At 40.1% G+C, this 22,426-nt stretch overlaps 2 protein-coding genes across 5 annotated transcripts; one reads left to right on the top strand and one right to left on the bottom strand.

Annotated features, from left to right (window-relative positions):
• Positions 1–109: 109 nt before the first annotated feature.
• On the bottom strand, positions 110–4,565 carry ercc1 (excision repair cross-complementation group 1). 2 transcript variants are annotated; one of them, XM_079662826.1, is made up of 9 exons: positions 4,277–4,565; positions 2,568–3,008; positions 2,211–2,314; positions 1,923–2,022; positions 1,440–1,516; positions 984–1,083; positions 728–799; positions 516–584; positions 110–423 (listed from the first exon to the last, which is right to left on the bottom strand). In XM_079662826.1, exons 1-9 carry the CDS (start codon positions 4,358–4,360, stop codon positions 361–363), a joined length of 1,110 nt encoding a protein of 369 aa, XP_079518952.1. In that variant the 5' UTR covers positions 4,361–4,565; the 3' UTR covers positions 110–360. The 2 variants fall into 2 exon arrangements, with proteins under 2 accessions (XP_079518952.1, XP_079518953.1); XM_079662827.1 differs by lacking the exon at positions 4,277–4,565 and adding an exon at positions 3,205–3,407.
• On the top strand, positions 3,776–14,507 carry sona (SON DNA and RNA binding protein a). Of its 3 annotated transcripts, XM_079662824.1 has the most exons (11): positions 3,776–3,956; positions 5,507–5,608; positions 5,734–5,830; positions 7,471–7,678; positions 7,938–8,014; positions 8,097–9,857; positions 10,230–10,578; positions 10,833–11,344; positions 11,514–11,992; positions 12,172–12,264; positions 12,469–14,507. In XM_079662824.1, the coding sequence occupies exons 3-10, from the start codon at positions 5,803–5,805 to the stop codon at positions 12,244–12,246; spliced, it is 3,489 nt and encodes a 1,162-aa protein (XP_079518950.1). In that variant the 5' UTR covers positions 3,776–3,956; positions 5,507–5,608; positions 5,734–5,802; the 3' UTR covers positions 12,247–12,264; positions 12,469–14,507. The 3 variants fall into 3 exon arrangements, with proteins under 3 accessions (XP_079518950.1, XP_079518949.1, XP_079518951.1); XM_079662823.1 differs by lacking the exon at positions 5,507–5,608; XM_079662825.1 differs by lacking the exons at positions 3,776–3,956; positions 5,507–5,608 and adding an exon at positions 4,139–4,159.
• Positions 14,508–22,426: the final 7,919 nt, after the last annotated feature.

Below are 22,426 nucleotides of genomic sequence, written 5' to 3'. Positions count from 1 at the left end.
TTATTTATTTTCCCTACTTTTTGTGGATAAAAAATACATTTAAGCACACTTGTTGTTTCTCATTGAGAACAAAGAAACTAAGAAATAATAAAAGGCACAGTTAACAGTATACAAACATACAAAAATATTTATTTTCATTTAATAAAAGAACCAACATTGAACAAACCCATGACTTAATTCGGCATATATTCAGTGTGCAGCTCCAACAGCTTACTATTTCACACTTTATCTCATCACCTCAGTAGATCAAGCGTGTTTATTTAATTCAGTCTTCTGAAATGTGTGTGTTTTCTTTTGCTGTTCAACACAACAACCAACATTAAGGAGTTCTTGCCAGGAGCATGTCACACACTCTTTGTTTCAGCTGTCTTTTGTCTTTGACTTGAGGAAGGGCTTATGCAGCACATCATAGAGTCGCCTTGCCTGAAAACACAAAATGCCAACATGGTACTTTTAGAAATGTTCCTTATGCCAGCTGTATATTTATACCACCACACACATGTATTTTAACTCACTTTTTGGGGTCCAAGGCCTGGACAGAGAACCAAGTCTTCCTTAGATGCACTGATGATTCCTTCTACAGACTGATCACAAAATACATCATCCCAGAAGGACAAGATTAATTTAGAGTACTCCATAAAATCAGCCTGTGGATATGCCTGTACATATTCACTGATTGTAGTGTAGCAGCAATTTGAGGAGAAATGTTCACTGAAGTGGTACTCACTGAGAAAGTGGACAGTAGGGTAATGGCATCGGTCTTGTTTATGGACTTCACAGTGGTGAGGCAATCAGTAACCTTAAAACAAACCAATCAAATCAGAAGTGCACCACTGTAATTGTTTTGAATTGACCTCAACAATCTACGTGGCTGCATCCGGTTCAGTCCATAACACTGTAAGGTCCTCCGTATTATTTGGTTGTTAACAAAAATATAGCAATGGACTACACATTCTTTAACGTGAAGACTTAAATCCACACACCTGTGACAGATAGTTTTTTTCAACTTGCTCCTTCAGTAAGTCTGCTGGTTTCTTTTCATATGACTTGTAGGTTTCCAGGTAACGACCGGCCTCCTCTGGACTGTCAAAACAACACAAATATTACCTTTGTTTATTTATTCTTTTCTAATTGTATTATGAGGCACAGTGTTCCCTGCTCAACAGAAGCAGGCACATTAAATAGAGATCTGTTGATCCTGGTTCGAACCAAAAAATATAATAAAACATATCTTATAAATGACAAAATTAGATCCATGAAGTTTTAAAGAATGTTTAGAACCTCCTACAAACTTAAAATTGCATTTCATGACACATTAAACATCAGAATATCAGTCTTTATCTTCTTATGGAGAGAAGCATTTTAAAACTGTTTCCAACTATAGTCTTCTCTATGTATGTTACTGTTCAGTCCTATTAGAAATCTGTTGCAGGTTGTACCTCCAAGCCAAGATCAGAGTGCAGTCAGCCATGATGCATATGCGAGCCAGCTCCTTCAACGTATGATGAGGGTCTTTCTGTAATAAAAAAACAATGTCAGAGAGAAAAACACAAATGGAATCTTGAATCTTTTTGAATGGAATTGATGTATAAAGAATGAGAAGGTTTTTGAAACACATCTGTAATTCTTTGTTATACAGCATCTAGTATTTGACATGTATGATTTCCTTCAATACAGTACTCTGAACACTTTAGACTAGAATTACATTCTGTTAGATCATTTTACTGAGTCAAAAGGAACAGGGAGTACTCAACTGATGCAAAGTAGTCAAATATCCAAGAGAGCTTTAGATCAATATTGCCCAGTACAAGTTAAAACTTTTTTCTTCTCAAAGCAAAGCACTTTAAGCTGTAACTTAACAAATTCAGACTGAATTATTATAACTTGTCAATGTTTTGATCACAAAACCACTTTGTACTTACCACATCTACTTGAACCAGCAACACTCGCAGGGTGAAATTCTGTCCAAGCAGCTTGAGACGATCGTGGATATAGTTGGGATTGAGATTGTGATACCTCAGACTTCAAGATGCCCCAGCATCAGTGTTTCAGCAAAACAGAACAAGAGAGAACATTTAAATGAAAAAAGTTGTATTTTGCACAATAAATTCGAAAAAGAATATCTCCTCTACACAAACAACTCTTATTAGTCTCACATACAGTATACAGACACACACATACACTCTTCTTGAGGTAAAAAAAAAACACACCTGAGAAAGAGAGCACAAGTTGTTTGGCCCAGGATATAGTCTGGTACGGCCTCACCAAACTCCCAAGGGACACTCCTCACAAACTTCAGGATTGGATTTCCCCTCTGAATTGGTATCAAAAAAATATGTAGAGGGATACTTACTGTTTAGCAAGCAAATAACAAGCAGGAGAACAGTCATATTTCCACACTAATGGGCACAGTATCAACAAACTGATGATTTATGAGTAAACCTTTTGACTCTGTATGGGAATGAGTGCAGAGGGTGAATGTATGGACGAGGAGCTGCTGTTTTCATTTAGAAACCTAATACATAATGTTGCATTGAGCCAAGAGGCACATACATGTTGATGCATACCTGCCGGGGACTGACAATAATGCTGCTCCCAGACCCCACTGGTTTTGGCCCCAGGTTTAGGCTTGGATATGACCTTTGACAATTCCCCTCTTCCTGGTGTGTGCCATCATCCACCTGTGTCTTCTCGCAATTCTCAACCCCATCAGATCCATCTTCAGTCCCTTTAGCAGGGTCCTTAACTGTTTCACATAAGCCTGGGGCAGAACGCACTGAATCTGAGTCACTTTGCTTCTGATTGCTGTCTCCATCTCCTTCAGTCCGGAGTAGTTTGGAGGGACCCACTCTTTGAGGAGGACCAGCTACACAGCTTTTACTCTGGACGACATAATCTGCATAGGAAATAGGCTGGTCCACTGGTTCATTGGCAGGATTTGTTGAACATGAATTTGATGCTGAGCTGTTTTGTGCTCCTTTAGGCGAAGCTTGAAACTGCGGCTTTGGCTGGAACACAAACAAATGAAAAATCCTGTTAGAGGCTCGAGAATTATGGAATGAATCGTGCAAAAAACAGAGTGGCTAACTCGGTTAGCAATTTAAAATGTAAGGAATGTACTAAAAGTAACGTTATTTAACAGATGAACAACTAGCTAGCTAATTTCTAGATGCTTTACAAAGTTAAGTGTAGCTAAATACAGACCGGTGTTCTTTCTTTAGTGAAAGCAGAGTCATCCAAGTTGATGTTAAACCTCTTCTTCATGTTTTTTAGCTACTTAATGGTTTGTTAGGTAACACCATAGGTTAAAGCATGCCACTGAAGTATATTTCATGCAATTCTCGCAAACCACTATCCTCTCGCTTTGAGAACTACTGACACCGGAGCTGCAACAACAACATTACCACTTCCGATCAGATACCTTCAGAATAAAAGCACACAAATATTAACTGACTAGACAACTTAGCACAAGCTATAACCATCTCATCACGTTTATTTTTTGTCATTTTAACTATCAGAAATACATCTTGGTTAAATAATGTGTATTTCTGGACCAGGGTATCAAAACCAGCAACACATAAGGATGATATAAATATCAAAATGGTGAATCAAAAACCAGATATAGGCTACACCCATGTATAGGATATACTTTCTTGACACTGTATATTATATAAAAGAATAAACAATAACGCACATCAAGACTAAACCAAGAAGTAGACTATAATGACCCACCGTTTTCTACAGTTAGCTAACGTGGAGCGTGTAGTTGTCAGGGCGACAGTGAGTGACGCCGCCATTCAAACCACGAAGCATGGCATTTCGGGATACCTTTTCCATCATGGTGGATAAGGTTGTAGGCTAACGTTAACGGTTAGCATATTCAACCATTGTTGTTTTTTACACATTGCGGTACTGCATTTTATACACAGGAACTACTTCTACCGAAAACAACCTGGGTAAATATATGATACATAATATACAACTTTCATGAGCAAGCGAACTTGCTTTGTTGAAACAAGAGGTGGCTAAAAGTCCTAGCACACTAGCTTGTTGAATAGCTACTAGCATGCTAACGTAGTAATGGCGATGAGCGAGTGGATCGCCGATTAGGCCGCGGCGTGCAGGCAGCATGTTGTACTATTAACAGCTTGTCCATTTGGTAAGCGTGCAATATAATTAAGGTTTGAGGAAATACCAGTGTATAAAGACATATTCACAGCAATTATTATCCTTATCCAGCTGCATTGATCTATGAATGGATGTTAACGCTACTTACGGCTTTGAAGGCCCGGCAGTGATCAGCGTTATCTAACGTGTTAGTGTCTGCTGCTGCTTGAAACTTTTTTATTTTTGCTTCCATTATCCGTGCAGCTTTGAACCAAGAAAACGAAGTAGTAATATCATTCAGATTTAAACTCAACACTGTGACATACTGTATCGAGAACAAATGAGCTAACTTAATGTTATCAGACGTTACTTGAAATGTAACATAGCATTTCTAAACGTTACCTTTGATGGCTAACGTTAGCTTTAGCATTAACTGAAGCGGTATCGCTCGGCACCTGGATGTTTGGCTACATAAGCTAACATGTTCGCTACTTAAAATGTGAGTGTAGCGGTTTTTGTGTATGTAACTTAAGTAATTTGTTTCTGCAAATACATATCTTACGTGATTTCAGTGAATTGTGAGTATGTGGCTTCTTCGCTACTGTGTGTGAGTAGCAGTGCTTCTCACATGTTTGTATCGTAACCTGATCGCAACTAAGCAGGGCTAATGTATTAATTCTATATCAAAGGAAACTAACGAACATATTTGAGTGAAGCGCGCAGGCTTTGGTTAAAATGTGTTTTTTCAAGAGTAAATTATTATATTATTATCATCCGTATTCACATGATAGTCTTTCAGCAGACACAGCGCTTTGTGGATAGGTCCGGCTCCGCGAGAATAGATGTAAGGCCAACAGTATATGAATGTTATTCAATAACATATCTTATGTGATATCTCAGTCAACTTTGAATGTGGTTTCGGAGTAGGTTTTGATATTTTTTTTTTTAGGCATGTATTTTGACTTGGTAACCGCAAATCCTTGTGCATTGTAAGGATTGGTTTCACACATTGTAATCTCTCGAAATAGTTTGCTGGAAACTAACTGAAAACTGTGTTTACATAACCGTGAAATCAAAAGCAAAGTCTAATCAGCTAATCTTTTATCTTACCAGTTGTATTACGATCTTTGATATTTGTGCTGAGACATACTGTATGATTAAAAGCCATAGGGTTTGGGTTTTGTGTTCAGAGGCAAGCTTCCCTATTTTGCCAATTGTTTTATTGGTCAATGGTATGTGGCTGAAAATTAAATATCACATTAATTAGATGGTGTTGATATCAATGTTTGTAAGGAACTTCTAAAGGGGTCATATAAAACAGAAGTTTAAAACAACTGACCTGTGATAAATCCTACCTTCATGAAGATGTAATGTTAAGTTTTTGTTATTTCTTTTGTAGAAGAGTCTTAATTCATCTTCCACTTTGCCTGCTATATATTGTCCCTGATTGGCTTGCCTTGGCGTGGTTAAAGCAGACTGAACAACCTTTTTAGTAGTTCATGTAAGGAGCATGTGGTTACTTGCATTTTTCACTAGCGTGACTATTGAATATATATATATACATACATCTTTTTATGTTGGAGCTGCATTATTTTTTGCTTAAGTTTTAAACCTTTTTGTTTCCAGTGCTGAGTGAGGGTCAAGCACGGCAGTGATATTAAGAGAGCCTTTGAGAAAACCAGGGGCAGCAGCACAATGGAATGTGCAGTGGACATCCCCTCAGGTGAGTAATGCTCTGTCAATTACATATTTTCCCCATTTTCTTTTAGTTTCTTTTAGTTACCCTTCCACCCCCAAACGCTTGAGCTGTATTTTGTTACCTCAATGTTGGAAAGGCTGTGCATTAGTGTTAATTTCGTTGACTAAAACTATTACGAAATATGTTCGTCAACGACCTTTTTTTCCATGACGATGACGAGACGGCACCGACGGCAGTAAACAATAACTGCAACGAAATCATCATGCAATATCGTTGACGAAAAGTGACGAGACGAAAATGTAGTTTACTAAATAAAAAATATGCCAAAATCTCTCTTTACTTTCGTTGACGAAAAATTTGGAGACAAAATATTATCAAAGATAACGTTACATTTCTGATAGTCAGTTTTTCTCCCAGCAGTTCCATTTCCGGTGCTGCGGAAGGGCAGCAGCTATGTGTCTGTGCTGGGTGCGGCGGTATATTTGAATTACACCGGGCAGCGGCACACTGTGAACTGTCAAGAAGACTCGGGTCTAACTCATGGTCTAACTAACCTTATTTAACAGAAAATAAAATGGCAACAACAGGGCTTGGGAGCAGTGGTCGCACTTGCGTTAACCGAATATCCCCCCCATCAGCGTGAGTGAGTGATAAATTGTGCACTCGACGGGTAATAATGGATTATGACGGAAATTTTACGATCCTGTCCGTCAAAATGACTGACAACGAAAAAGTCTAAAGCCACCACTGCTTGGGAGAAAGAAACAATGTGATATTTGGGCCCATTTTCGCTACAATGAGGCGGAGAAAAAAAGCGAATGCATTGTTTCATCAGAAGGGAAGAAATGTGGCCATAACACAGCTGGTAAAAACACCGCAAACCTGACCAGATACTCTCTGCAAAGCTACATTCTTAATCATCCAACCTGTGTTTTTCATCAAATAAGGACAAGATATAATCTTATTTATTTATATATACTAAAATGACAAATTATTGGTTTTGGCTAGACTAGTTTGACTGAAATGTTCTATATAATCTGATGACTAAAAAAACAGTTTTCATTGACAACAAGTAGACTAAAATAATTAGTTTTCTTTTCTAAAATAAGACTAAAATGCTCAGACCTTTAGTCGACTAAAACTTTACTAAATAAAAACAGGATGAAGGTAACTAAATATGACTAAAACTAAAAATGAAATTTAACACATGACTAAGACTAAAAATAAATTAAAAAAAATAGCTGACGAAATTAACACTACTGTGCATGTTCTTTGTTGTGGAAACATGTTAACATTACTGCAAAGAACAAACTATAGGAACTCTTCGTAATAAAGTAAAAAGTCACACAAATATAACATAACGTTTACCATGCCATATCTTGCTATGGGTATCCCATCTGCATGTGCTGTTTTTTCAAGTTGAAAGTGTAACTGAGATCTGCCAAATGTCTCTTAGCCGTTAATATATAAATGTAGCTCTTTGTGTACCTTCAACCTTTTGCACAGGTAAATGTATAATTTAATCTACACAATTTTTATAAGGAGCCAAACTAAATTGCTAATTTTAATCACAGCACAAATCAAATATCTTGCTTTAAGTTTTGCACTTGTTATGGATTTGCCAAATGCTAATTTATCTGAAATACTGGACATCCTGTCTCTAGGTGAAGATGAGGCCCCGGAGAAAGACGACATAATTGCCAAGGAAGGGAATGATCAACCACACAAGAAAAACAAGAAGCACAGAAAACACAAGAGCAAGAAGAAGAAGAAGAAGAGAAAGGGGGAAAAGGAGAGCAGTTCAGAATCTGGTGCTGAGTCAGATGTAGAGCCAACACTACCACAGAAGCCCCTCAGAAACACCAGAGCCAGGTCTGTTATTTAAGACATTACATGTTTTATATTCTGTGTAATTGTCTAGAATATGTTTTTTTTTTTTAAATGCCCTGTATTTTCTAGGGAGATTTGTCTTAGAAAAGCCACCAATCTCATTCAATGGAGTTCTTTTTTGCCTAAATAAGATTTTTAGATCCCAAAACTATAAAGTAGAATCCTATTAATTTGTGATAAGCATTTTTATAATTAACAACTAAGAAAACCATAAAACGTTTCATTTTCTTTGTTTTTGCAGTGCCAGAATAGCAGCAGCTGCAGGAGTTGGAGGCCAAGATGGGCTAAAGGAGGAGGGCAAAAAGGATGTTATTACAGGTAGGAGTCCCTGAGACAACCTCATTCAATAATTGTTGTTTTTTCATAATATTTTTTATAAAAAATAAAAATGTTCTTGTAGCACGTGCAGACATGGAGGGAGATGCAAAATCCAAGAAACACAAAAGACATGCTGCAAAAAAGAAGAAAAAGAAGAGAAGGAAGGATGAAAAGCAGGAGAAAAAATCCCCATCTCGATCCCCATCTGAAAGCAGCTCAGCTTCAGGCTCTGAGTCTGAAGGTGAAGGAGAGAAAGTTCCTGCTGATGTTAAATACTCTCCAGCTACAGCATCTGACCTGCAAGAACCAATGGCCAAACTGGTTTCAAAAAGCAAACGAGGGGAAAAACCTGAATCAATTGGAGTGAAGAAAGAGGAGTTATCAGGGATGGATGTGTCCCCATCGGCAGGGAAGGACTCGAGCAACAATATATCAGATATGAGTGTACGGTCACCCTCCGCATGCCACGATGATATTACCCAGACAGCGACTGTTCAGGTTAAGATCGAGGGTAGTCATGCTGATGGTACATTCAGCCATGCACATGAACTTCCTGACATTATCCCTAAACAGGAAGGTGCCACCCCAAGAGATGACCCAAGCCCGAAAGAGCAGTCCAACTCAGTTCAGAAGACAAGGGACAGGGATGGCATTTCCTCTAGGTCTCCTTCTCCTTCCAGGGACCTAGATATTAAGAGGTTGGGGTCAGGTCATAGTCGTTCACCAACACCTACTCCTATTAGGGAGCAGGCTGATGGGCAAACAACAGCAGCAGCGACTGCAATGAAAGAACGGTCAAGAACTCATTCCAGGTCAACCTCTAAGGAAAAACGGTCCATAACTCCTCTAAAGACTCGGCAGCCGTCCCAATCTCAGTCCCCTAAATCTAAGAGGAAGTCAATCTCTCCAAAGAGAGCAGCCCGCCAGTCCCGGTCTACCTCTCGCTCCGTCACCCCGAAGAAGAAGGTTTCAAAATCTCCAAGGAAGTCCAAGTCCCCTAAACGTCGGAGGAGTTCATTGTCTGTTTCTCCAAAGCGACGCAGAAGTTCTCACTCACCTAAAAGAAAGGTGTCCAGATCCCCTAAACGGGGTGGGCGCAGGTCCCCCTCTCTATCCCGATCTCCAAAGAGAAATCAGAGGTCCGAGTCACGTTCCCGTGGAGGAAGGCACTCCAGGGCCCGCTCACCTAGGCGAGGTGGTGCAGTTGGCAGACGTTCAAAGTCGCGTTCCGTCACGAGAACTCGTCGGTCAACTTCTAGATCAAGACGCCTTGTTCGTCGCTCCAGAACACGTTCACCGGGAAGACGTGCAGGAGGTAGGCGCTCGAAAAGTCGATCCTTATCTCGGCGAAAGAGGTCACCACCCCCTAGAACCCGCCGATCAAGCTCCCGTTCGACCCGTAAAAGCAAGCGCGCTCGGTCAAGATCCGTTGTAGTCCTTAAGCCCGGTCGACGTTCAAGATCCAAGAGTCCCCGCAAACAGACCAAATCCCAAACACCTCCCTCTCGGAGGCGCTCCCGTTCCCCTGCCAGGAGAAATCGTTCACCACCAAGGTCTGGCAAGCGCTCCAAATCTCGCTCGTTGTCTCGAAGGCATCAGTCAAAGTCAAGCTCACCAGTACCTATCAAGAATAAGTCCAAATCTCCTAGGAAGGGTGGAAGAAGGTCAACGTCTAAATCTGCCTCAGCAGACTTGAGCAGATCTAGGTCCAGGTCTAAGTCCAGTAATGGGGGGTCTGACAACTCACCAGCCAGATCTGCATCTTCCTCTCCTGTCAAAGAGATAAAGCCTTCCTCTCCTGAGTCAGAGCAGACAGAAACTGAAGGATTTTCTGCCACAGCAGGTCAGAGTCTTTTCCTTGCTTTGTTTAAAATGAAAATTGACGTTGTTCCTAAAATTGCTCTTCACTTGGTTCCCAAGAGTGTGAGCCTACTGTTGTAAAAAAAAGTTAAATTCACTTCTATTCTGCAGGAAGAGGCACATGTTATTTGCATATTCATTTGACTTGATCCCACAGGATTTAGGAGAATCAGAATTGCTAGATATCATCTTGCACTTTGTTTGCTCAGTTTACCAATCAGTAAATTATTATTTAATACTGGTAGTGTAAACAGATATTTAAGTATAGATATCTGCAAAGCAGGATCTCATACCCTCAGTTACTTGTTTTTCTGTTTCCTTAAAATGTTCTAACATGTCTTAATATACCATGTAGGTGCTTGGAAACCAATGCCCTCAGCAGCTGCCTCCATCCCCCAGGCTGAGAGTCCCTCAAATGCGTTGCAGGAATTAATTCAGATGTTTTCTCCGAACCACGACAAGGAACAGATAGAGGATGCCAGCTCATCCAATGAACAAGATGTTTCCAAGTCCAGATCTGGATCTCGAGAACCCGGCAATGCCGCAGACGTGTGCGAGCTTTCAGAAGGTTCAGATGTAGAAGCGGGTTCTTCCTCTCCAGTTAAGCAAAAGTCACCCTCACCTAAGGATTGCAGAAAACTTCGCTCAACTTCTTCACCCCGACGATCAGCATCCAAGTCTAAATCCCGAAGGAGGCAGTCTAGGTTTGTTGTGTGTGTGAATGTTTATATGTGCCTGTCCCATATATCAAATCCAAGTTCTCTTGAGTTCTTAAAGAGATCAATATGTAATACCTTTCTAGAGCTTAGTAATTATTGTTTAAAGACCTTACAAAATTAGATTGGAAAGGCATCTTATTGCAGACCCAATGCTAAGCCAACTTTGTAGATGTAATTAAAAGGTTCAGATGATGCATATGCTTAATTACTTATCAGTCTTATCATTCCCGTGTTCTCAGGTCCAAGTCTCCTGTTAGGAAAAGAGATTCTGTCTCTCCGTCAGAAAGAAAGAAACGGCGTTCCAAGTCTCGGAGTCCCACTCGGCGGCGGAGGTCACGCTCTACCGGGCGGCGCAAGCAATCACACTCCAAGACACGGACCAGAATTCGCCGCTCCAAGTCTCGATCGCCAACCAGAAAGCGGCGTTCCCGCTCACCCAATGCCCGTGGGAGAAGGAGGTCCAAGTCCGCAGACAGAAGCAAGCGATCCAAGAGCCGCTCCACAGGCCGGAGGAAAAGGTCGGTGGACAGAAGCAGGCGTTCAAGGTCTCGCTCTTCTGATCGCAGAAGAAGGTCTAGGTCGAGGGGCCGAGGGAGGCGCCCGGTGTTTCGAAGTCGTTCATTTGATAGGCGAGACAGGTGGAAAAGGGAACCCAGCCACTCTCCAGTTCTAATTCTCCGCAAGCAGCGCCGCTCAGGGTCCCGTACACGACGCAGCACCAGCAAGACTCCTCCACGCCTCACTGACCTGGGTAAATAACTTTTAATAGTATCTATGAGAATCACACATTACATTTATCATTTATTCATGGTCCAATCTTTGTACAATATTTCTAAAGGTTTACACTGCTTGTATGCTTCACTCTATTTATTTTACTTATCTATAACATTTTGCATTACCCCCTCCTCTCTTTCTTTTAGATAAGGATCAATTACTGGAGATAGCCAAAGCTAATGCTGCTGCCATGTGTGCTAAGGCGGGGGTGCCCATTCCTGAGAGTCTTCGGCCGAAAGCCATCCTCCAGCTTCCTCTACCCACTCCATCCCCCACCCCCCTCTCCTTACCGCTACCCTTACCTCTCTCAATGGGCATGGGAATGTCCAATATGTCAAACATGGGTCAGATGGGGATACCCAATATGCATGGAATGCCCAACATGTCAAACATCACCATGTCTGCCGCTATGGCAAGCATGACAGCAGCTACTATGACCGCTGCCTTGACCAATATGGGTGCCCTGGCAGCCATGCCTCCCCTTGCCCCGCTCCCTACCATCACTAACAAGCCTCCCCCATGTCTTGCCCCTCCACAACCAACCCTTAACATGGACCACATCGTGGAAGCAAAGAGGAAGGTCACTCAGCAAGCTAACATTCACACCATCAAGGAGCTTACTGAGGTGAGTGGGGGCTGTATTTGTGTTTATTATTGAACACTGATTGATTATACTTTTGTAGTAATAATATTCATATGAAAGAATATTGAAGGAAGTCCTGTGGGTCTGTTATTTTTGGTTGTTTAATTGCACAGTTGTGTTAAGTAAGAGTAACTGATTTTTTTTTGTGTGTGATTTTGTAGAAGTGTAAGATGATTGCAAACAGCAAGGAGGAGATGGCCATTGCTAGACCCCATGTCTCGGATGACGAAAGCTAAAACCGCAAAGCTTTCAAGGTAACATTTTCAAAGTGAATTCTTCCAGTTCTTTGCCTGTGACCTTGTCTTTGTATTCTATTCAATCCATTTTGGTCATTTTTATAATCACTTGTGCTCTGCATATTAAATAGAGACGTTTTAGTTATAAGGAAATAAAATGTTCTATGAAGACATTAAATGGTGACCTAACTTGACCCTTTCTTTCTCATTGTCTGCACACAGCCAGTACCCTCGACCGAAGGAAAATATAACAAATGCTTATAAAGGACGACTTACCTTCATACAGTTCTCATTGGCAGCCAGCTGCCCTGACTGAGCCTCATACACCAAGAAGAAGAAAAGTACCCATGTTGTCACAATTACAATATAGGCGCGCCGTCACCAGCCACTGCCCCACCCAGATCCCCAGTTTGTTTCCGTTTGTGTGAGAGAGAAAGACCCAGACTCATCTGTGAGACCACTGAGTTAACTGGACACACTGACATGTTGTATGACTGCATAGTGAGTCTATATGTGTGTATTGTTAGTCCTGTTTGTGTATATAGTGACTTTCACCACCTCAGTGTTGCTGCTCATTTAAGCGGTCACTAACTAAAGAGGAAACAAACCAAACTAACTAGTGGCGCAAGTGTTTTTGTATAAGATTAGTTTCTCTAAATGTATTTTACTTTTATGCTTTCTTAAATAATTGTGTTCAGTGGGGACTGCTTCCTTGTTCTTCTGCATTCCCCTCAGCTATCTCTAGTCGCTGGTTTTATAACAGAATAATGCAGAGGAAGTGTTGCTAGATCCCCACATGTGTTTTCAAAAGCCTGAGTCTCCAGGCCAACAGATTGACAACATGTTGTGAATCCTTGTACAGGGCGTCGGATCTGATTATTTTTGAAGGAATGGAACAATTGAATTTATTGGCTGTAAAGAAGATTTGAATTCATCTTCATTTACAACACAGAATTGATTCGGTTAGCACTGCCCTGGGTGTGATTTTCGTTTCCTCTATTTTTAATGGCAACAACCTAATCTTTGATCTCTTGAGTGTTTAATTTGGGCTTTGTTGGTATTGTTTTTTACTTAGAAAAATGGTTTGCTGTATATTCAAATGGACATTTCATCTGCCACTTGTAACAACAATTTCCTAACATGCAGTGTTGTGTATTTTTGCACAGCAATATTATATATGACATGATTTAAGATGCACAAAAAGATGCCATGATAGCGTTTTAACGACCTTTAGTCAAGGGCAAACATTTGAAAGGTCTGTATTTCTGTCATTTGTTATCTGGTTTTGATTTGAAAGCAATGCTGCTTGATAGTGGTCTTGGAGATCCCAGATATTTGGACTTTGCCAACAGAACCGAACCTCCAATTAATCCCAAATCAAGATCACAACTAAGATTAGATTGACTAGACAATGTTTTGTTTTCTGACGAGAAACCAGATGGGTTAAATGGCACTTCCCTTACACTTTTTTTCCCTTTCTAGTTCACACAGTGATTTAATAAATGATAAACAATAGGCTATGTTTTATAATTAAAACATGGTTGATATCAGTGGCTTTTTAAACAGGCACACATTGTAATTCCTGCATCTGGGGTTATAGAGTTGAATGTATGTAGTTGAGCCTATCCCAAACTGAACCATTGTTTAAATTCCTTATGTATTAGACAATCAGGTTATTTGTCTCAATGCTTTTTGAAAGAAAAAAGAAGATTTTCAATGTGCAAACATAATGAGAATCTCCCCTTACCAGCCGTTTTTATTGACACCTCAAACTCATTTAATATCTGCTTTACTTCTGAATGTTTTTGACTGGCTTCTAGTAGATCTTCTGCATCGGGGTGAACTGGGTCCATGTTTCACAAAATGCTTTTGTCCCATCAGATACCTGAAGAACAAAGACAAACTAGGCGCTTTTGGGAAAAATGTCAGGGATTAAGTTTTAAAGAATCTTCCACTCATTTTCATTGGAGAGGGAAATAATTCTTTATTATTCTTTTGTGTGGACCTCCCACGCCCAGGGCTGGTAAACTGTGGTAGATAATCTGTATTACTTTTTTGTCAAACTGTAACTTTACTGACTGTACCAAATTCGTTTTTGAGCTGTTGAATTGATTCCCTGAGGTAATCTTTAGCTATTTTAGGACCGAACATAAGAATAAAACACATTTTAGGATTCTTTTTTTTGGCGGGGGGGTTCATTTGAATACGACATTGCCTGCATTGTACATATGTGTTGATGATTATTAAAAACCTCAATGATCTGTATAGACATGTGTATGCTGTGTTCACTTAGTCAGTCTTATCATATAAGACTGAATATCACTTGGAGCCAGAAAGACTATTTTAAAACAGTTTTTCAATCAAATCAAGTCTAAGAATATTAAGCTTTTTATCTGTTAAAGCTAAAATGTGTATCAAAAATCTCACCCCATTTTTATGAGAGCTGTTTTTCCAAATGACCTGCCAATGAACACACATTTCTAAATTATCTTAATCCAAATAACTAGCTGAGCTCGCTGACAACATAAATTACTTCTCCAAACTGTCACAATGACGAGTCCATTTCATGATCAAACGGTTAATAATTCTCAATCGACATGGAGGTGTAAAGTAGATTGTGTGTCACAGTGCATGAGTTTCCTTGGTTTAAAATTAGACTGCGCTGCCAGGTGTGAATGGGGTCATAGAATAAATGTAAAGTGCAGTGACATTGGCCCGGTTATGCATTGCTCAGCAATGAGCGAGCAGCTTTCAGTTCTATAATTGAAAGCCTTCACAGCGGAGATGGAGCCCAACAGCACAACCTGACTGTACAATTTATTGATTTGCAAGACTGCTTGCGCGTGGGCAGTTTGTGTGTTGGCCTCGCTGAAAGAAAGAGAAGATATATACATATAAATACATGTTTTTATAAGAGTGTTTGAAGTGGACTGATGCCAGCATCTCATTTTCTGTGTGCTGGGATGAGTAGAAAATCCTTTCAGAAAATGTTGGAGCCAGAACGTCTTGTAGTTATGAAACCATCCTACAAGTGGTGCACTTTCCCTTTGTTTCAAGTGTAATTTTATTATGCAGGTACGAGTTAAATGAAGGAATTTTGGATCCTCTCCATCAACACAAGTTCTCTTTAAATCCCTATTACTTAAAGCTCCAAAAGAATTTTAAGGAGCAGAGGTAAAGTATAAAGGACTTTGACACATGAAATAACCCTCAGGAATCAATAATATATATCTACTTCTAAACACTTTATATTCAGGTTATAAATGTCTGATTTACTCTGATGGTAACCAGGGCGGTCTTGATGAAGAATGCTTAAAAGGCTTTTAATCTGTGGATTTGCTGACTGACCAGGGTAAAAAGGTCGTTTCTGCCTCAGTCTTCATCATGGGGTTTAGTGCATTTACATAACAAATATAGTCAATATATGTTTAAAGGTCTTTCAAGAGTTTTGACAGTGATTGACACTTTTTCGTTCATATTGCTGTTGAAACCAGGTTAAGATTGAATTGTTAGCTTTCTGCCGATAGTTTTTCTCTTTAAGATTGAACAAGTAGGAAGGTCACATTCATTGTTTTTATTTCCCACATTATCTTAAAGTCTCTTGTTGAAATGAAAGGCAAGCAAATCTGTAGCTGCAACATATTTATTTGGGAAAGGTAAATGCATGTGTCTCTGCATGACAAGTTATTAGCATGCATGTCTGAAGTTGCGTCATCTCACAAATATAACGTTAACTTGTACAGTAGTATATGGGAAAGTAAGGGGCTATGCATAAGTTATTGGGTTGCAGATACATTGAATCTAGTGTAAAACAAAGTAATACATATGTTTTAGGGTTGGTTTGCCTGGCTGAAGTTCTGGGGGCTGAGATGCAAAATGGCTAGCAGAGGTTAATGCACATCTGAATGAAGAAACATACACCAAAGATGTCACCTGATGTCAACAATGTCAAATGTCTTCATAGAAAATACATTTTGTATTCAACTCCCAGTTTCCAATATTATTTTCCTAAAAAGGGTTACTATGTGTGAGTAAGGGTCTGAACCAACTGCAATCTCTGAAAGAGTAACTGTTTACACATTCTGAGCCAATTGCTGTCATTTCATCTGTGGACTGCAATTACATTAATCAGTAATTACTGGGACATGCCTTCCGTTCCTGTCTGTGTGGTGTGTGCAGTTGTTTACACACAGCAGTCCCGTTTGCATGTATAAGTATGAGGGTTGCATACTGAGGAGTTAGTGAGTCATTGGTTTTTGCATATCAATAGCTGTCAGTCGATGGATGGCTGAGTGCTTTGCAACGACCACCCAGTCCAAGCACTCTACCCACTCTGTCAGGCTGCCAGGAAAGGAGGTCACATACACAAGTGTCCTCTCATTCCCTTTGCTTTCCATTTTCATAACACACTTTTCTCTCACAACATTGCTCCAGAGGCCACTCATATACACATGCACAGGCACACTCACACTGGATAAGCCGATGAATTTAGGCCATGGTGGAGTTCTGGATCGGAGAGGAACTTGTTTCACTACAATGTGAGACAGACTAACGAAGACAACAGAGACAGCGAAGAGAAAGGGAGAAAAGAGGATTTGAGAGAAAAGACAGGCACGACGAGATAAAAGCTGGCAGAGTGAAAGGCGGGGGGGGGGGGGGGGGGGGGGTTGCTGAGAACAAAACAAAAGAGAAAATAAGATGCCTAATTTTACTGACGAGGATGTGGAGCAATGTCGACAGCGTAACTGTGCCTGTGAGAGTCTATGTACTGGTCGGAGGAGTATAATAAAGGTTGTGACTTTGCCTGTACTTGTCGGTTCATTGTTCTGTCAAAACTGTGTGTGTGCACATTTCAGCTAAAGTGTTTGTGTGTCAATGTCCTCCACAGGACAGAGTTATACCAAACCAAAGTTGTATGGAAGCAGAAGATCCTGCACCCTGTAACAATATATGTTAACATCCACGTCTGCATGATTGAAGACACACATGTTGCATGCATGCATGCATTTTTAATGAGAGCAGTGGACTAGGAGCAACTATAGATCTTAATTTATAGATGAGTGAAGTTAACCCAATTGAAATATTCATGCAAAATGAAAATTACATTTCTAAATATTCTTTTCATTTTACATTCCAGATTGAACATTTAAATATTTATACGTATGCACCATCGTAAAGCATATTAAAATGTTTGAACTTCCTACTATATGGTTAGTATTCAAATCAAAATTCATATTAGAAGGCTCAACTGCTAATAATCTGATATTTAAAGTCTGAGAAATACTCAGTTATAGTGTACAATATTTAAGTTATATTAACTGCACGCTTCCATATAACTGCATGACTTTCAATATGTTACTGGACTTTAATTTGTAACTTGTGCAGAGCTCATTTAGGATGCCTGATGCCATTTTGTTCTTATACTTTGTACAGAAGTGATATCTCAAAAGGTTCCCTATTTGACCTTTAATGAAACAAGACTTCTCAGAACAAAATGACCTAAAACAACTCGTCTACCCATAAACATCAGAAAACAGTGAAGTATGCAGACATAAGGTTGCCCTGCTGTGTAGCAGAGACAACATTTTCTTAAACCATGTAAAAATATTATCTTATCTCATAATCAATTTAGAGATGCTGTTTTGAAATGTTGCCCCTAGTCATTTTAGCTGGACTTGAGTCATCAAACACCCTCCACTGGGGCGGAGGAGACGCTGGCCGCTGTCGCAGAACTGACCTATGAAGTCAGGCGCAAAGACGGATGCTTCCTGACTTTAGCACGCGTTAGTGTGAATGATGATAACATTGAAGTAGTACAGTATAGTTTGTGTGTGTGTATGTGTGTGTCTGGCTGAATAGACTCAATGTGATTCATTTCTATAGGGAGAGCGTGTGTGAGTCAGAGATCATAATGTGTATGTGTAAGGTTGTGTGTTTTTTTTATTCAACAAACACAGCAAGGTTGTGTGCACATGTCCTATTTGTCGCTCTCCATCTCCCTGTGTGTGTGTGTGTGTGTGTGTGTGTGTGTGTGTGTGTGTGTGTGTGTGTGTGTGTGTGTGTGTGTGTGTGTGTGTGTGTGTGTGTGTGTGTGTTTGAGACAGCCGCAGGAATGTGTATGTTAGTTCCAGTCCATTGCACGAAAATGAGAGCAGAGGTAGTGCTCTGTGTGTGTCGGTGTGTGCGTTGTTAGTTTGTCACAGGCATGGAAGGAATACCCATGATGACATACACGGAGATCAAGGTAGATCAAGGTTAATATGTGTGTTGTGTTTGTATATGTGTGTATGTGTGTGCTTTTGTTTATAAGCTGCAGGGAACGAGAGTTCCTCTTGTGTCCATACTGATTACAATTGCATGGGTTTGCACATCAAAGGTGAGACTTAATCATACTTATTCATATTTAACTGATGCTGTGCAACAAAATGTAATTTTCTTCATATCCATTCCCTAAATTCTGTAATTAATCTACCTAATTAAATGATAATAGGGTCATTTAAAAGAAGTGATTTAAATCCCTCTGGATGTCACCTGTACTCTCACTATTTAACTGCAGCCATACACTGCCCAAACACCTGTATATAATACAGTATCTGTGTGTGTGTGTGTGTGTGTGTGTGTGTGTGTGTGTGTGTGTGTGTGTGTGTGTGTGTGTGTGTGTGTGTGTGTGTGTGTGTGTGTGTGTGTGTGTGTGTGTGTGTGTTTGTATACATGGGGAGGTTTCAGTCCAGTGCTCATATTGAAGCCCCTAACCCTGCTGCTGAGACGTGTGTATTACAGAGTCATGGAGGTTCCAGTCCATCGCCCATGTTAGGGCTCTCTCAGTGAGAATATCAGAAGTGCGTCACAGTCACAAAACGATGTAAGGTCATGATACTACAAGGTAGAGTGGGGCAGCGGTGTGTATTTGTTAGTCTGTGTGTTGTCACTTGTGCGGAAGCAATATTTGATTGACTTAAGCCACAAAAGCATCAAGTTAGAGTGGTGTTGGCATTTTCATGTGTGTGCATATGTGTGTGTGTGTATGTGCATATGTGTGTGTGTGTGTGTGTGTGTGTGTGTGTGTGTGTGTGTGTGTGTGTGTGTGTGTGTGTGTGTGTGTGTGTGTGTGTGTGTGAGCATGCATGTGCTTCAGGAGGAACAACATGAGCAGCTGCCATCTCATGTTGGTGCCTTGACAGTTACCTGCATGTGTTTCCATCCCACGACTACAATATTCATGTGTTAGATATACAGGACTGTCTCAGAAAATTAGAATATTGTGATAAAGTTCTTTATTTTCTGTAATGCAATTAAAAAAACAAAAATGTCATACATTCTGGATTCATTACAAATCAACTGAAATATTGCAAGCCTTTTATTATTTTAATATTGCTGATTATGGCATACAGCTTAAGAAAACTCAAAAATCCTATCTCAAAAAATTAGAATAGTTCCTCAGACCAAGTAAAAAAAAAAGATTTATAACAGCAAAACACAATCAAACATTTGAAAATGTCCATTAATGCACTCAGTACTTGGTTGGGAATCCTTTTGCACGGATTACTGCATCAATGCGGCGTGGCATGGAGGCAATCAGCCTGTGGCATTGCTGAGGTGTTATGGATGCCCAGGATGCTTCAATAGCGGCCTTTAGCTCATTAGCATTGTTGGGTCTGGTGTCTTTCAGCTTCTTCTTCACAATACCCCACATATTCTCTATGGGGTTCAGGTCAGGGGAATTTGCAGGCCAATCGAGGACAGTAATGCCATGGTCAGTACACCAGTTACTGGTGGTTTTGGCACTGTGGGCAGGTGCCAGATCATGCTGGAAAATGAATTCCTCATCTCCATAGAGCTTTTCAGCAGACGGAAGCATGTAGTGCTCTAAAATCTCTTGGTACACAGCTGCATTTACTCTGGGCTTGATGAAACACAGTGGACCAACACCAGCAGCTGACATGGCTCCCCAAACCATCGCTGACTGTGGGAACTTCACACTGGATTTCAAGCAACTTGGATTTTGCTCCTCTCCAGCCTTTCTCCAGACTCTGGCGCCTTGACTTCCAAATGAAATACAAAACTTGCTTTCGTCTGAAAAGAGGACTTTGGACCACTGTGCAACTGTCCAGTGCTTCTTTTCCTTAGCCCAAGTCAGACGCCTCTTCCGTTGTCTTGAGTTCAGAAGTGGCTTGACCATGGGAATACGGCTATTGTAGCCCATTTCCCGGACACGTCTGTGAACAGTGACTTTTGATACCTGGACTCCAGCTTCAGTCCACTGTCTTTGAAGCTCCCCCAAATTCTGGAAGCGACTCTTCTTCACAATGCTGTTAAGGCTGCGGTCATCTCTCTTGGTTGTGCAGCGTTTCCTGCCACATTTCCCCCTTCCAACAGACTTTTTGTGGATGTGCTTTGAAACTGCACTCTGTGAACAGCTTGCTCTTTGAGAAATTTCTTTTTGTGTCTTACCCTCCTGATGGAGGGTGTCAATGACGGTCCTCTGGACAGCAGTCAGATCAGCAGTCTTCCCCATACTTGTGATTTAGTTTACTGAACCAAGCTGAGTGTTTTTCAAGGCTCAGGAAACCCTTGCAGGTGTTTCGAGTTAATTAGACGATTCAAGTGATTCGTTGAACACCCTACTAGTATACTTTTTCATGATATTCTAATATTTAGAGATAGGATATTTGAGTTTTCTTAAGCTGTATGCCATAATCAGCAATATTAAAATAATAAAAGGCTTGCAATATTTCAGTTGATTTGTAATGAATCCAGAATGTATGACATTTTTGTTTTTTTAATTGCATTACAGAAAATAAAGAACTTTATCACAATATTCTAATTTTCTGAGACAGTCCTGTACATACGAAACTGGCTGCCAATAAAACGCCTGTTACGTAAGAAAAACAGCTATATTAATTAGTGTTTGTTCGCGTTTTAGATCAAGGAGGAAAGGTTGTAAGTCTACAGGCTGCTACAACAATATTGAACAATGTAAGAGTAGATGACGGGGAATCCTTCTTCCGCAATTAAATATCCAGGTTTCACATCTTCCACACCTGCAACAGGCTAATCAAATATTGAAATCCGCAACTGGCTGATCAAATATTCATACTTGCCACAGGGCTGCTCGGTCCTCACATTAGTTAGTTGAGTGGTCCCTGCTGCCGACTGCAGGATCACTAGTCTATTCCTGGAAAAACTGGAGTTATCTTAAATTATGAACATGATCATTCAGTAGTCAGCCCTCACAGTTGTGGCAAATGTAATGTTTTTTTCTTCCCTAATACATTATGTCTATTTTTCATTTCATCAAAAGAGATGACATACATTTAATAAACATTTCAGTCTTTTGATCACCTTGATTTTTCTTCACATGCAGACTACTTGCTTGGGCCTTCATATCACATACATCCCAGCCTATAACATAAAATTAACATCTTCACATTTGTTCTAGTTATTTACATGTGAACTGAATGACTCCTAGGGGAGTGTCACAAGCTGATGTGCAGGGTAGCATGGGAGAAAAAAGATATCGTGCTGACATACTTAATTATCTTCCTTCAAAATATAACATGAATCAAAGAAACCAAATATCCTTCCCATTGCTCACAATAGTGGTGATGCTCTTTAAAAACAAATTCTCTCTCATTCCAGTCACATATAATGCATGAGAGCCCGCCTTCTCTTCAAACTGGCCAATCAGGTCGAATAGAATAGAGTCAAGAATTTTAACAAATATGAATTGTTTTTCTCCACCTTACTATTCCAACAAGGCCTCATTTCATTTGTTGAAATAAATACTGTACCCTCCAAACCATAACATACATTGTACATCATTCAGTATTTACCTTAATTAGCCACCATGACATCACACATAATTTAACCAATCCCATCTGAGACTCCACCTACTCATACACCATGTAAGGACCTCTCTGGCGGTGACCTGATTCCTCTAGAATACCAGCACAAAATGGCTTCCACAAAGGGCTCAAATTGAGGATCTGGTAATGAGTTTCACAATCTTCACTTCATTAAAATGCTTAGTATGTTTATTTGCCCTTGGGAAATGATATTAGAAACAATAAATATAAGACGCTGTGAAGACATTTCTTAATTTCTTAGAAGAAATAGCAAGTTGTTAGTAAGCAAGGAGAGGTCTTTTATATTTAAAGTCACATATTACTCTTTTACAGGT

This window comes from Notothenia rossii, assembly GCF_949606895.1.
Source record: "Notothenia rossii genome assembly, chromosome: 2".
Classification (NCBI taxonomy): Eukaryota; Metazoa; Chordata; class Actinopteri; order Perciformes; family Nototheniidae; genus Notothenia; species Notothenia rossii.
The sequence above is the reverse complement of the archived record's forward strand: the minus strand, read 5'-3'. Positions and strand labels throughout refer to the sequence as shown.